Source organism: Ailuropoda melanoleuca, chromosome 4, assembly GCF_002007445.2.
Source record: "Ailuropoda melanoleuca isolate Jingjing chromosome 4, ASM200744v2, whole genome shotgun sequence".
In the NCBI taxonomy this organism is placed as follows: domain Eukaryota; kingdom Metazoa; phylum Chordata; class Mammalia; order Carnivora; family Ursidae; genus Ailuropoda; species Ailuropoda melanoleuca.
This window is the reverse complement of record NC_048221.1, coordinates 124,204,255-124,219,957: the sequence shown is the minus strand read 5'-3', so window position 1 is coordinate 124,219,957 and position 15,703 is coordinate 124,204,255. Positions and strand designations below refer to the sequence as shown.

Here is a 15,703-nt window from a genome sequence, read left to right as displayed (position 1 = left end):
GACAGAGATAGAGACAGCCAGCGAGAGAGGGAACACAAGCAGGGGGAGTGGGAGAGGAAGAAGCAGGCTCATAGCGGAGGAGCCTGATGTGGGGCTCGATCCCATAACGCTGGGATCACGCCCTGAGCCGAAGGCAGACGCTTAACTGCTGTGCCACCCAGGCGCCCCAGGTGTGCACAATCTCCTGGCCCACATTCGGTTTATTTAACTGTAGACTGCTGCTCCAGGCCCCGGTTCTACCTTGCACCCAGGTTACTGTCATTTGTTCCCCTCTGGGCTCCTTCTTTACACCACCCATGACAGGAACTTGTTTTGTTTGTTTTGTTCATGGCATGTAGAGCAGTTGAAATCAAGACCAAAGCAGCATTCCCACAAAGTAAGCATCTGAAATCTGCCTGGAGAGAGAATTTCTCCGCTACTTCCTGTGCTGGCTAGACCTGAAGTTTAGTTATGGCTTGTGGCTACACCAAAATGTCAAGACCGTGAGCTGTACTCCATGAGGTTATCTATGTCTGGGTGACTGAACTCCCACAGAATGTTAATGAGCCTTGATTTTCTTACCTCAGGACTCAGACTTGACTTTGTAACATACATACTGTGCATGGGTTCACATAAAAACTCTTAAGTTTGGACATGAACAACCCTATAAAAAGAACCAAGAGTTTCCTTTTAAAAAAACCTATCTCTGTGTCCTCCGCCCACTAGGCTACGATTCAAGTGCAACGGGCCTCTTACTTACCGCTTCTACTTCCGTTAGCACTCTGTGCTTAAGACTAAGGTCCTCAAAAACAGCTTCAATCACCATGTCAGCCTTTTCAAAACCCTGGTAATCGAGCTGCCCAGTCAAGTTGCTGAAAATGGAGTCCCTTTCAAATGATGTTAGAGCTTTCTTCTTCACTTTATCATTCAATCTAGAAAAAACACAGTCCTAGTCAGAAGGAAGAATAGCAAACTTAACATTTATTGAGCATCCATGGGCCAGACACTGTGTTGTGTTTTTTACCGACTCTGTGAGGCAGTTCTGTTACTCCCATTTTGAGAGAGAAGAGTTGCTCAAACAGGCTCAGAGGGACGCATGGTCAAGTGGCTAGGTACTAGACCAAAGGCAGGTTGACCCTCAAGTCCACATTCTTTCTCCTGTAAGATGCCTCTAAATGTGAAACTTACATAAACTCTATCACTCATAAAACAGTTAAATTTGCCAAGAGGAGTAAACACAAATACTGGAATGGCAACACAAAGAAGCGGCTCTGGTAACTCTCTACCTGTAACAGAGGAAACACCCAACATGTGTCCTGGACCACGTGGACTTAGACCTGATTATACATCATTTTGTTATTCTATAAATGTCATCTTCTGGAAAACAGAGACCAAGCATTATTTCTTACATTCTTAATCTATTTCCCAGTCAGCACATAGTAAGTAGCATATTATATAGATTATATAACATATCAACTCAAGGTTTCTTCTTTCCCATAGGGAGATAAAAAGGATTCCTGCTACTCAGACTTTAACTGATTACTTTTCACTGCCAAGAAAAACAGGCTCTCTTAGGTTATAATCTGACCACACTTTCAGAATAAATGACCTAGAATTTTCCTCTGAATGAAGAATGGAACTAAATCCCATTCACTAATTTCCTTAACCAAAAGAAAAATTAGAGCCACAAGGTAAGTTCTAAGAAGTATTCAAAGTCTTAAAAATATGGGTTCAACTCTCTTGGTTTCTGGCCACCATGTGAGCAGTCAGCAAACCAGATGTCTGTCAGAGTCCAGAATGTTACTGGTTGCTCTAATCTCACAGGAAACATGTCACAAGTCAGCAGTATGGTGAGGGGCACTCGCCAGAGCCCGAGGCTTCTGAGGCCCAAAGGGAAAGGTGGGGCACCTAAATCCGAAAGGGACAGAGAGTGGAACCGATGCTAGAGCAGCAATTTCTCATTTCGGTGACTGTATGGGATGGTGTTTAGGGGTGCTTACATGCGAGCACATGCCAATTTTTTTTTTCTTCTGGTCACGAATCTTTTACTCCAACTCCTTGCTATTTTACAATAGTCTGCCAAAATGATTAAACCTGCCATGTCTTGTACACCATTCCAGTAGCAATAAGAGCCTCCCTGCAGAAAAGAGCTCAAACATGCTGAAGCTCCATAACCCCATCTAAGAAACAACAACAACAAAAGCTCACTCAAGGGGCACCTGGGTGGTTCAGTTGGTTAAGCCTCTGCCTTGCGTCATGATCCCAGGTCCTAGGATCGAGCCCCGCATCTGGCTCCCTGCTGAGTGGGGGGTCTGCTTCTCCCTCTTCCTCTGCCCCATCCTCCCTGATTGTGTTCTCTCTCTCTCTCTTAAATACATAAATAAATAAATCTTAAAAAAAAAATTCAACTGAAAGTCACACGTAGGACAGTCTACGTGCAGCCAGCTTGTCCATTACACTGGACCATGGAACTGGGCTAAAACCAGTTTCAAGTCTGGCCAAGTGGCTGCTCAGCTTCTCCCCCTCTGCAAAACAGGCAGCATGTGGAAGGAAGAAAGGGATAAGTGGGCAGGAGCGAGAGTGATATTCACCTTTTATTAATTCAGAGGTAAGATGGAGACACAGTCTACAAAGCCTCAGACATTGTGGAATCAAATGTTTCCTGCTTCCCTACAGTAACGCCAGCCAAGAAATAGAAAGTTCAAGAGTTTTGATCCCAGCCCCACCTTCAATGTGCAGTTATGGCACATTTCCTCCATCCTTGTCTTCCACAAAGTCGTGCTGTTCCAGTGTTCCATAACAATATGGCAGTGAGATGGAAACCATCAAAATTCACAAACCTGAGAATTTCTAGTCTTGATACCAAAGCATAAAATAAATGGCATTTAAAAATATCTGATAGTTTTCTCCTGCAGTCAGATATTACAGATTTCAATGATGTGACTGCTTTATACTATGTGCAATAAAATGAAGGGAAAGGAATAAGTATTTCTAAAAATCAAAGGAAACAGCTTAAGTATGGAGCATCCAGTAGTCACCGTGTTCGGGGAAAAAAGGAACCTGTAATGGCAAAAAACAAACAGCATTCTGCTGACAGAGGCAGGGATCTGGCTTACCCTTTGAACACCTGCTGCTGTCCTCGGCCCAGCCCGGCTAGTGTAGCATCTTTAAGTATGGTCTTCAGGCCCTTATCCACAGAGACCTGGGCAATGCCGGCTCCCATCAGCCCCGCACCAAGAATGGCGAGGTGCCTAGAAGGAAGCACGAATGACTTTTGGTAAACTAATCATTTCAGTAAAAGTGGGAGATTGCCCAAGTAATTCAATAAACCAACGAAAGCAGGCACAAAAATAAGGTATTTTAAATAATTTTTATTTATAAAAATCTGTATCTATCTATAAATAAATTTTATGTATAAAAATCTATATAAAGATTTTATAAATAAGGTATTTTAAATAATGTTTAATCTATAAAAATTTAAATAATTTTTATTTTTAAAAACTGATTTTCAAATTTATTTAATTTTTTGAGAGAGAGAAAGACCGAGAGCATGCGAGTACTTGAACAGTGTGGGGGCGGGAGAATCTCAAGCAGGCTCCACGCCTGTCGTGGAGCCCAACACCCGGCTGGATCCCATGACCTGAGCCGAGACCAAGAGTCGGATGCTTAACCGACTGAGCCACCCAGGCTCCCCCTTTTAATTAATTAATTTAGAGAGCTTGTGAGTGGGGCAGAGGGAGAGATTTTCAAAGTTAAATGCAAAAATCCATTAGGTCTAAAAGAACTGGCCTACACAAGAAGACAGAATTATATTGATCTTCAATCATGCCTGGAGATCACTGAAAACAAAACGACCTGGTTTATGTCGAAGTCAACATGAGCACTTCTGCTTTCCAAACAAAAGCCAACTTGTAGTGACACACCCAAAGACTCATCTCTCTTCTTCTGACTACTTATCTGTTAGTGCTTTTACCATTTTCCTGTAAGCTTTCATTTCTCCTGAAATTTGTGCCATTATTACTCCTTACTTGGATTAGATCAAAATTCTCCTGGATGGTTTCTTTGCTTCCAGACCTTAACCCCCTCCTCACAAATACCTCCATACATGCACATTCCTGCCTTTTCCACCCCCAACTTCTCTTGAACTTGTCAGAACCATCTGGCTTACGCCCACAGTATTCTGGAATGGCTTCATGTACATTATTTTTGTCTCCTCAGTTAAATTCTTAGTATTTTGTGGGCCAGAGATCATATCTGATTATTCTTTTTAGTTTTCCATAGTTATGGAGCAATATGCCACACTCCCATAGTAAATAACTAAAAATTTTTTTTCTAGAACAAAAGCCTAAGTTTATAGCACTATGTAGACCTAAATTACACTTGTGATACTAGGATAAAGTTTCATTCCCAACAATCCTGATTATAATGTTTAATTATCAGGTTTATGACCTGAAAGGGAAACCTAATATCAAATCCTGGAAGCATCTTTCAAATGTAGCTTTGTAGTAACACATACATTTATATGGTTAGTGGGTTTTGGGTATTTTTTTTTTTAAAGATTTATTTATTGGGGCGCCTGGGTGGCTCAGTCGGTTAAGCAGCTGCCTTTGGCTCAGGTCATGATCTCCAGGTCCTGGGATTGAGCCCTGCATGGGGCTTCCTGCTCAGCAAGGGGTCTGCCTCTCTCCCTCCCCACCTCTCTTTCTCTCTCTTTCTCTCTCAAATAAAGAAATGAAATCTTAAAAAAAAAACAAAACAGGTAAGGAATTCAAACAGTTATCCAAGGTGAGGGGAAAGAGCCCAGAGACAGAAGTGGAGGAAGCAGGGGCATTACCAGCGGTGTGGAAAGCAGGAAAAAGGCTACCCTTTCTTCAATTCTTCAAGGTTTTTTGTTTTTGTTTTTTTTTTAGTTTATTTATTTATTTAAGTAATCTGTACACCCAACGTGGGGCTCAAGCTCATGACCAGGAGATCAAGAGTCACACACTCTTCCTACTGAGCCAGCCAAGCGCCCCAATTCTTCAAGGTTCTTTAGTAAATCTTCTGCTCATTCTATCCCGCCTTGGATACCCTATAATTAATTCCTTATCTTCTTTTTCCTCATTTATTTCCCAAGTGAGGCCAACTCTTACATCACCCTGTTTTTCTGTCCATTTAGTTCTGAGTTTCTGAATTTCTGATTCAAGGTGATTCTTATTTGCAAATGCTTATTTAAGGGTATTTCATTCAAGTTTAGAAGTGTTCTGTTAAGTTTTCTTCTGTACTGTGGCTGTTTTTGGGGGGAGAATTTTTATAAGCTTAAGTATTTTAATTCTCATTTTCTTATTTCTTTTTATATGAGACTTATGTGGATGTTACCTGTGTTTTTTATGTATTTGGTATACTAACCCCCCCACCCCCAGATGGCCTTATGTGCTAGCTGCATATGACAGGAAGAGGTGTATGCAGACAGTAGGAGGCTGGAGTGGCTCATCAGGTTTCGTAATTTAAGAGGACTCTCTTCAGTTGCAAAGTGTAGTCTCTTTAATTCATGGCATTTTTTGGTAGGTGAAGGGATGGGGGTAAAGGGGTGGGGGTAAAGGGTAGGGTGGGGGAGAGGTAGAAGTTGGTGTGTGTTTTTGTAAATTGTAATTTTGTAATTTTGCAGGACTCAATATTTTTCTCTCTTGCTTCCTTTTCTTCCCTGTTTAATAAAGTTTCCCTCTTACATAATTAGAAGTTAGAAGTGTACCTGCCTTCTGTTTATGCCATGCATGGGGAATGGGTCCTTGTTTATGTCTGATTTTTGTAGAATGTATGAAGAGATGCCGACTTAGGTGGCCATCTCATTCCAGTGCAGCATGGAAGGGATTAACCTCAGCCACTGAATGTGAGATACTGTCCACCGTGGGGAGAACAAGCGCCACGGACTGGTACTGAGTGCCGCTGATCAACATGTGTGCCGGAGAAGCGGTTACGGTCGTAGTTCATGTTCTATTTGGAAACCAGTCCTCTGGGCTAACATCGTATCTGTCTGACCCAAATTTCTTACCCGTTTGACTTCTATTTTGGATTGTAATCGCATTAAAGGTGAAGGGGATGGAGGAGGTAGTAACATTAGCTGCTCTGAAAGCCCTCACAGTAACTCAGACAGAGCAATGTGTCTCAACCTTGGCATTCCTGACATTTGGGATTGATTAGATTACTGCGATTCTTAGGTTGGTCCCATGTACTGCGGGATGTTTGGCTGCATCCCTGACCTCTGCTCACTAGATGCCAGAAGCACCCGTGACAACCGAAAATGTTTCCAGACATCACCAATGATCCCCGGGGGGGCAACATTCCCCAGGCTGAGAGCCACTGAGCTAGAAGGTGAATTTAGGGGCATTATGAAATTTAAAATGCTAAAGAGCTTTTGGACAGCATAGCATTGAAAGGCTAGCTGAAAAGAATAGACATGAAACAGGCAAGTAGAATCTTACGTGTTTAGGTTGTAAGCTAGAAGGATAAGCCTTTAATAGTCAGAATGAGACTTCATTTTTTTTTAAGGGGGAAGAAGAGTGAGTTCCCAGAGATGGTATCTCAAGTCCCAGGGAGACACAAGATCATTAAACAGTGCATAGCGTGTGTGTTTGGTTTGGGAACAGGGGACATAAGCCAGATTTCTAGGGGACGTCAACAGCAAGACAAGAAAGCCTCTGTAGGAGCCATTAGAGAGGTCTGGGGAAAACTCAGCACAGGCAGAACTCTGGAAGCCAAAAAGTTCTTAGTAGGAAAAGGGATCTAATGTGCTCAGGACAGAAGAGGTGCAGGTAAGACAGAAGGTATGAGTTTAGCTCTGGAGTGAAAGCTACAAGGGCTCTCTAGGTGGAGTTTAACTTACTTTGCTTCCTTCTGTGGAGCTCCAAATTTATTTTTCTTACACAGGACTTGACCATGATAAAGTCCTATCAAGGCCTTTGATTCTTTGGTCATTGTAAGCTCTCCAAATTTCTGAAAAGTAAAGGAGAACAAGAAAAGGTAGAACTTCAGAGTCTCGGTGATGGGGGTTCCTTCGGTCGGGTTTCCCTGCAGAACAGAGGTAACACACGTGGAGCCCTGGGTGCTCCGGGGCCCCCGGGGTGTCTTCTCACCGGCAGTACTTTCCCACTGCTGCTTTGGGCAGGATCTGGGCACATCTGAGCTCTCAGATTCTCTGCACCAGAGGCAGCAGTAACTAACCTTTTTCATGGAGCTAGGGTGTCAGGGCCAAAAGGGACCTTCACAGTCCTCTCAACCACCTTCTCATTTTGAAGACTGGGAAGAGGAGGCCCGTCGAGTCACCACACCACCTCAAGTGGCAGAAACACTGTTGCTTTGAAAAGCACCCTAATGCTTACAGAGAGGATGTCTCAGGTTAGTGGTTAAGAACATGAGATTTAGAGTCTGGGTTTGATAGAACCGGGTTTGAATCCTGCCTCTGCTATTTCCCAGTTGCGAAGCTCTCTTCATCCTTAAAATGGGAAAAACAATACTTATTTTACAGTATTGCTGGAATTAGATGAGAATGCTAGTAAAATGACTAGGGTCTCAAGGTCAGCTATCATCATCATCAAGACTACTAGAATTTACTGGTATGGTTACAAATAGCATTTCAAAGGAAGAATCCCGCTAATAAAGTTGCTTTCATGTCCTAATCGGACATGAAATAATGTTCTACTAATCTTGAGACACTGGATTCTATTCAGTAAACCAGTGATTTTCAAACTGTGGGTAGAGATCCATCAGTGGTCATGAGTTTAGTGGTTTGTGATACATAGAACAGATAGGAAATACCAAGTACGACATACACAGTAAGGACCACAACCGATTCATGAAACCTGTGCTTCAATTATCTATGTAAACGTGTAGCTGGACAGGAGGCCAAAGACTAAAGCAGAGCACACTGCAATAAGCAACCAGTATAAGAAATGTTTTCTCTTGAAATTGTCCTGACCTCTTGCGATACCTTCTGTCTTATTATCAAAAAGCGGTCATTCTTCAATGATTGCTTAAAACTTAAAAACAACCCACACCACTTAAATCTGCAATACCACTAACTTGTTGGAAAAGTGGGAAGAGGTGATAAGGCTGATTCATACGCCCCTCTGTGTCCTTTTAGTGGCTACACAACATTTCCTTCCATTCTCTAGTTCACCAGAGAGAGGCCGGCCTTTGAAGTCCTATTGCTAGGCCCTAACGAGGAAGAAACCTATTTTTCTATCAATGTATTTGTTTTATCACAACAAAACCAGCCCAACTCCAGAACATAAACATCCCAGTGATTCATTTAGAAAGGATCAGAACTCTGGCCCTGTACTCCCTAAACCCTTGTTACTGAGAGCAAGTTCAAATAGCAGGGACTAAGGTGTTCTTAACATCCACTCACTCACTGAGATTAACCCTAAGAAATAATCACAGGAAGAAAAACATTTGGGTAGGCTTTGGGTACTTTTTCTTTTTTCAGCTTTACACAGAATTTTAGATCTTGATTTTCTTGAATAACAAAAAATGGAAAGAAAGAACTTTACCTGAGATTCAGAGAGGTAGCCAGCATCGCTCCCCTGCTCAATTCCAGTCTTCACCACCTGAAAAACACATAACACTTGTTCGTTGTTGCAAGGGGTGGGCGAGATGCGGACTAACACTGTAAAACTGCTAGCTCGTCAGTCTTCAAAGAGAGAGTCAGAAGTCTGGAAGTGGAGTAAGAAAGATGAGAGGACCGAGTGGCTGCTTAAGACTGACTTCAGTCTCCATCTCCGAGGTCACTGCTACAATGGAAGAGAATGTCAGAGTGGGAAAAGAAGACCGAGGTCCCACAACTCAAACTCTTACGTTCTAATCCGCCTCTAGAGCCCTGTCCCATCAGAGAGAGCTGCTGCCAGTGCTGACCAGGCTGAGAAAAGGTCTCCCCTTCCCTCTTAATTACCTCCCCTCCTGCTGAAATGGTTCTGCCGGCTTCTCTCTGGCTCCAACACAGGAACATCCCCAGAGCTCCACCCTCTGCCCCTTTCTCCCTCCCTGCATTCTTCCTCAGGCCAATCATCTACTCTGTCACGTTACTCATGAACCCTATAAATTCAACTTAACGTCTGACGGAGGTCCTATCCTAAGTACAATGGCAAGTATAAAAGACAAAGTAACCCTGTACTCAGTGGGGGGACGACAAATTTATTAAAAAAAAATACCACACCCACAAACAAATCTACATTCTTAATTGCTGTTTGTCTGAACTCCTGTTGCTTGAATTTCCTGAAACATCTAAACTCAGCACTTCTAAAAACTTAACTCATAATGTCTTCTCTTCGGCAAGCCCCTTACTACCTTCACCTTTTTACTCTTCTGTCTCGGGGTCTTATTCAAACGTCAAGTCTGAATTACCAAGATAGCTTCCAACTTTGGGTCTCTACTTTGTCTCTCCTTCTAAACAGTTCTTACTATGACTGTGTTCTCTAAGATCTATATAGAACAAAGGTCAAATTTCCAAACTCATTACTGTCAATCTTCTAAACGCGAGGTTCATTGTGCCCTTTGTACACATTCCACTATCCTACAAAATCTGATCTCATTAAATGTTCCTTGAAGAGCCTCATGCTTTCCAACTGCTGTAACTTTGCTCAAAATGCCCACGCTACCTGGTACTACCGTCTCTTCATCTATTCTCTACCCGCTTTCCAGGGCTTAGGTCAAATTCTGTGAGACTCTTCCCTTTTTTTTTTTTTTTAAAGATTTTATTTATTTATTTGACAGAGAGAGAGAGACAGCCAGCGAGAGAGGGAACACAAGCAGGGGGAGTGGGAGAGGAAGAAGCAGGCTCCCAGAGGAGGAGCCCAATGCGGGGCTCGATCCCAGAACGCCAGGATCACGCCCTGAGCTGAAGGCAGCGCTTAATGACTGAGCCACCCAGGCGCCCCCTGTGAGGCTCTTCCTAATCTGTCTGGCTTACAGTGACTGTTCTCTCCTCTGTGCATTTAGCCATCTTCCTCTGTCCCAATTATCTGGCAGTGGTCCCACGCTGGCGCCTAATGTTACCCCTTGCACTACAGTCACCTTTCTCACCACACATACACATCTAATCTCCCCAGCCCACACTGGAGATGGGTGAGGGAAGGGAATCATGGGTCCTGTTTTAGGCACTTTGGTGTCTTTTCCTCAAAATATATTTGTTGGCTGATTTATTCTCCATATTTGAAGGCTTAGATTATATGCTCTCTTGATCTTAGACTTTCCAGACTGAAGACTAAAGAGTTTCTAAGTTTCAAAGTCTACCTTTAGACAGAAGTTCTTAACCCTGTGATCATTTTATTTATCCTCCTTGATCTTTTTCAGAACTTCTCCATATCATTACACCTTTTTTATAATTCTGGAAATGGGGAAGTCAATGAGACATTTTAGGTAACTGACAATGGTTTCAACTAAGGCCATCAATTTTGTTTCAACTACCTCTTAATTAATGCCCAATATTTTACTGGCCTTGTTATACTGATATAACATAGCTTTTTTTCTGGTTTGTAACTGGTAGTTTTAAACTCATTATTCCCAAAATATCATTTGATAAGCCCTCATAAGCTAGCTTTATTTTTAGTGAGCACTCTAACAGCAGAATTAAGAACTTTAGTATTGGCAGACACGGTTCAGAATGGCAATAAAGAATACTACTGCTCTATACAAAGGGAGGAAACACGAGAAACGAAGGAATATGGGGGGAAGACTCACATCGATTATTTTCAGAGGTGCAGGATAAAGACCTTTGGTCTGTTTTCGTACTTTTTCTTCCACCTTTTTGTAAATCTGTTGCCTGACAAATGGAATACTCATAGCATATGATGTCAATTCTGTAAAAGAAAACGCTTTTAGGTAATTATTGGAAAAAGACTAGCTTCCCTTGTTAGTTTGTTCTGTAAATTCCATAAAAATGCAATAATTATATTCACCTGAAAGAACTTTTCTTTCCTTTGATATACAAAATCCAAATTGCGACCTAAAGCACTTCTACACACACGGTTTAATTAGTTGATAAATGCTAAAGCTGGGTGTTGGGTGCACAGGTGCTTACTACACTATTATTCTTTTGTATTAATGCTTCAAATTTTCCAAAATAAAAAGTTAAAAAAAATGGCTGTAACCAACCAGTGTAAGGTTTAGGACTTGATCCTAGAGCAGAGCTGTTATACTCCTTAAGGATAGCTCTGTGCTTGGAGTAAATAATGCATTCACCGCTCTCCCAATTATTTGATAGCAAATAAAATTAAACTCTCTGGAGATAACCTTTGACTTTGTTCTTTAATAATGATACTCACTTTCTACTAATCCCTTATCTCTCTTTATAGAGATTTTCTTATCAGATAGTCCTTTGGCAAAAGTAACTGCAACTTCTTCTAAGTATTCAATTGTCCGTTCCTCTGGAGGTTTTAATCCTGGTCCTGTAAAAATGAACGCAACAGACTGGAGTGTAAATCACTTTCAGCACAGCTTTCCACGTCAGACTAGAAACTGGTAGGTGGCAAGTCGTGAGCTACGGGCTCAAAGAAGAGAAGTAACACTGAGCAAAGGTGCAACAATGTGCTTCTAGATAGAAAACCAGGTCTTAAGTCCTATTAGTCTGGCTTCTATTTCTGTGCAGGATGTAGAATGTCTCATGAGGCCTGTATTCTTGCTGCAAAACTGTGGACCAAAATGAAGAACTTGTAAAATCATACATTTGTAAAGCTATGAGAGAGTGGTGGAAGCAATGAGGACCATATGAACTAAAATTCCAGAGAGGGAAGAGCCTGTCTCAGGTGAACTGATGATTGCTGGATATTTTCTTTTCTGATTGCTTTTGGGCATGGGCTGAAGGTTAGACTACTTGGCTCAAGCAGAAGGATGCTCCTGGGGGCCAGTGAAATGATCAGTTTTTGGAGGTCATATACAATAGATCAGAAGCTAGAAGAAACCAAATGCAAAGCTAGTCTTCCCCATGGAACATTCATGGAATTCTAAGGTGGTATGGGGGTTGGAAGGGCTGGGTCGAAAAGCTAGAAGGGAATCTCTCACAGTGTCAAGATGTTTAGCACAGGGGCACCTGGGTGGCTCAGATGGTTAAGCATCTGCCGTTGACTGAGGTCATGATCCCAGGGTCATGATATTGGGCCCGGCATCGGGCTCCCTGCTCAGCAGGGAGTCTACTTCTCCCTCTCCCTTTATTGTCCCCCCTGCTTGTACTCTCTCACTCTGTCAAATGAATAAATAAAATCTTAAAAAAAAAGATGTTTAACACATAAAGTACTTCTATAGAGAAAGGAGCATGCCAAAAATATGCAATTCATTTTCTACTTAAGGCATTTGCTCTATATTGAACTTGCTTGAGTCAAGAAACTAAAGAGCTAGGCTCCAAAAATCCAAAAGCTATTTTTACAGGGTTATGAAAACAGACATCTACCAGGCTCTCAACCAAAAGCCTGGAAGGAGGTGGTGGCTGGGGTTGAAAAGACAATCCTGTGCAGTCTGGTGGTATGTAGGAAACAGAATCCCAATAGTGGGAGGAGGCTGAAACAAATAGGTAACCACTATGTCCCTTAAGGCATGTGCCCCATTGTGAAAGTATGTGAAAGAGGATGACAAAGAATTGAGCCCCAGACTTTTGAATGGTGAAAGTGCACAGGGCCCACAAAAGTCACAATGAGCCTGTAGGGAGGCCAATGCCACTGGAACTTGTAAAGCAGAATGCTGGAGGGTAGTCGCTCCACGAAGGAAAGCTCCAGAGAACTACAGAGGGCCCTCTGGCTGAGTACTGCTCTCCACATGCATGAGATGAAACTACCTGAGGCTTCTTTTCTTAAAGGCATGAAAAGGAGCAAGAAAAAAATGGCCTAAAGACAAGAGGCAAATTGACTGATAAAAACAGATGCAGAAATGAAGACAGAATTAGCAGACACAATGTTAGAAAGGCTATTGTAAATTCACGCCATACGTTCAAGAATGTAGAAGAAAACAAACATAATGAAGAGAAACTGAAAACATAAAAGTGAATTAAAAGTTACTTCTAGATATGAAAAAAAATCAACATCTGAAATGAAAAATACACAGGACTGGATAATAGCAGCTTATACACCAAAGACGAAAAGATCAGGAAATTTAAATACATGGCAACAGAAAATACACAGACTGAAAAAGAAAAACTGCTTCATTTTGGGACAATATCAAGTAATCTAACATATGTGAAGTTGGAGTCCCAGAAAAGGGGTGGGGGAGATGGGAAAATATTGGAAGAAATGGCCAAAAAGTTTCCAATTTTTATAAAAACTGCAAGTCCACTATCCAAGAAACTCAATGAATCCCATGCCCAATGAACATTAAAAAACAACAGTAATCACAACAAACCAGGCATGTCATAAACAAATGACTAAGACCAGTAATAAAGGGAAGATCTGAGAGCAGCTGGGGAGGTGAGGGATGAAGGGAAGGCACACTACATAAAGTACAAAGATAAAAATGAGAACAGACTTTCTATCAGAAATTATGCAAGCCACAACGTAGTGTAGACATCTATAAAGTACCGAAAGAAAAATACTAGAAATCTGGAATTCTATAGCCATCAAGAATATCTCTGAAAAATGGGGGCGCCTGGGTGGCGCAGTCGTTAAGCGTCTGCCTTTGGCTCAGGGCGTGATCCCAGGGCTCTGGGATCGAGCCCCGCGTCAGGCTCCTCTGCTAGGAGCCTGCTTCTTCCTCTTCCACTCCCCCTGCTTATGTTCCCTCTCTCACTGGCTGTCTCTCTCTCTGTGTAAAATAAATAAAATCTTAAAAAAAAAAAAAAGAATATCTCTGAAAAATGAAATGGAAATAAAGACTTTGTCAAGCAAATCAAAAGGTGAAAGAATTAACTGCCAGCAGACCTATGCTACAGAGTATGTCAATGAAGTTGTTCAGGCTGGAGGAAAATCAAACCAGATGGGAACTTGGAGCTACAGAAAGAGCACCCAAAATGGCAAATAATGTGGGTAAATATAAAAGACTCCTTTCTCATTTCTAATCTCTTTAAAAAATAACTGTTTAAAACAAAAATAGCAATATGCTGAGGAATGCTGAATATATTTAGAAATAAAATTTTAACAACAAGAGCACAAAGAATGGGGAAAAATGAAACTACAGTTGACTCTTAAACAACGCAGTTGACTCCTAAACAACTCTTGGTTAGAGACATTGATGCCATTTGCAGTAGAAAATCTCTGTATAATGTTTGATTCCCCCAAAACTTAACTACTAATAGCCTACTATTGACCAGAAGCTTTACCAATAACATAGTTGCACATATTTTGTATATGTATTATATACTGTATTCTTACAGGAGGGGCACCTGGGTGGCTCTGTCAGTTAAGTGTCTGCCTTTGGCTCAGGCCATGATCCCAGGGTCCTGGGATCGAGGCCCACATTGGCCTCCCTGAGCAGGGAGACTGCTATGCCTTCTCCCTCTGCCCCTCCCCCTGCTTGTGCTCTCTCTCTTCTCAAATAAATAAAATCTTAAAAAAAAAATGACATACATGTACAGTACTGTATAAAAATCTGTGTGTAAGTGGACCTGCACAGTTCAAACCTATGTTGTGCAAGGCCTCATGGGGGAGTTCCTTATGACCAGATGACTGGGAAAGAGCAAACTCAGGCCTGGTCTGTAGATAGTTCTGTATCAAATGCAGGCGACATCTGAAAAGGGCACTGCCACAGCACTGCAGTCCCCTTCCAGGACTATTAATCCCGATTACCAACTATACTCATCGTACACTGATACCAACTACAATCCTGATTACCCTACTGAACAACAGGAAAAAGGGAGGGTATGTCTTGACTATGACAGATCTCTTAGGGGGTCCTCTTAGTGCTATCATGCCCTGTAATTAGTTAATGGAAAACTACAACAACTCAACTCATGCAGGACTCCTAGTGGCCCAGACCTTCTAGGAATGAAGGTCACCACACTAGGCAAAGAACCACGACCAGCTGAGGTACTTCTTTGCTAGAAATAGGTATAGCTATGGCCACATGACCATTTGTAGAAATTGAGGAGCCCAGCCCCTGGCCAAAAACCTACGTGTGATTTTTCAGGCCCAACCACAGGCAATTAGAAAGACTTTTGCCCAGCAGGCCCCACAAGGAAAGCTGTCCTTCCCACAACAGACCTGGTATACAGCCAATGCATTGCAGACTTTAATAGGAGTTGCAGTCAATAACTCAGGTATCCCCTGCTGGCTATGCTCTTACACGTATTTGCATTCTTACCCCAAGTGCCTCATTCCTGTCTGTTTGGGACCTTCAAAAAAGGTCTATTTCAGGTGCCTCTGATGAGGCCTCCTTATTGGGGGAGAAAGAGAAAACCTTAAAGACACTTCTCCTACTCTGACTCAGTACTCTTCCACTCCTAGCTCTTACCATTTTAAACAGTGAAATTACAACCAAAAAGCACAAAAAAAATAGAGAAGAATATGGCACTAAATAGACCATGAAAAGGATACTTGTTGGCTAAATGAGAGCTGAAATAAGAAGGCAGAATGTTACCTTGTTTGACCTCAGCTGGAACATATGCACTGGGAGATGTGAATTTTTCACCACTCTGTATGTGTCTATTAATGACTGCAAAAGCATCATATGTATTATTTTTGGGGTCACAACAAATTTTAGGGAGTATGTGAATTCGTAGATAAGGAGCTTGCAAATAATAAGGATCAACCATACTCTGATCATAGCAGCATTA

At 41.9% G+C, this 15,703-nt stretch overlaps 1 protein-coding gene across 1 annotated transcript in view; it reads right to left on the bottom strand.

Moving 5' to 3' along the window:
- HADHA (hydroxyacyl-CoA dehydrogenase trifunctional multienzyme complex subunit alpha) overlaps positions 1–15,703 on the bottom strand; it is a 45,756-nt gene that overhangs the window by 8,384 nt on the left and 21,669 nt on the right. The window contains exons 8-13 of the mRNA XM_002913786.4: positions 11,277–11,399; positions 10,693–10,811; positions 8,508–8,564; positions 6,842–6,951; positions 3,096–3,230; positions 740–911 (exon numbers count right to left, since the gene is read on the bottom strand). Coding sequence (XP_002913832.2) covers positions 740–911; positions 3,096–3,230; positions 6,842–6,951; positions 8,508–8,564; positions 10,693–10,811; positions 11,277–11,399 — 716 coding nt within the window. The remainder of the gene's footprint in view (positions 1–739; positions 912–3,095; positions 3,231–6,841; positions 6,952–8,507; positions 8,565–10,692; positions 10,812–11,276; positions 11,400–15,703) is intronic.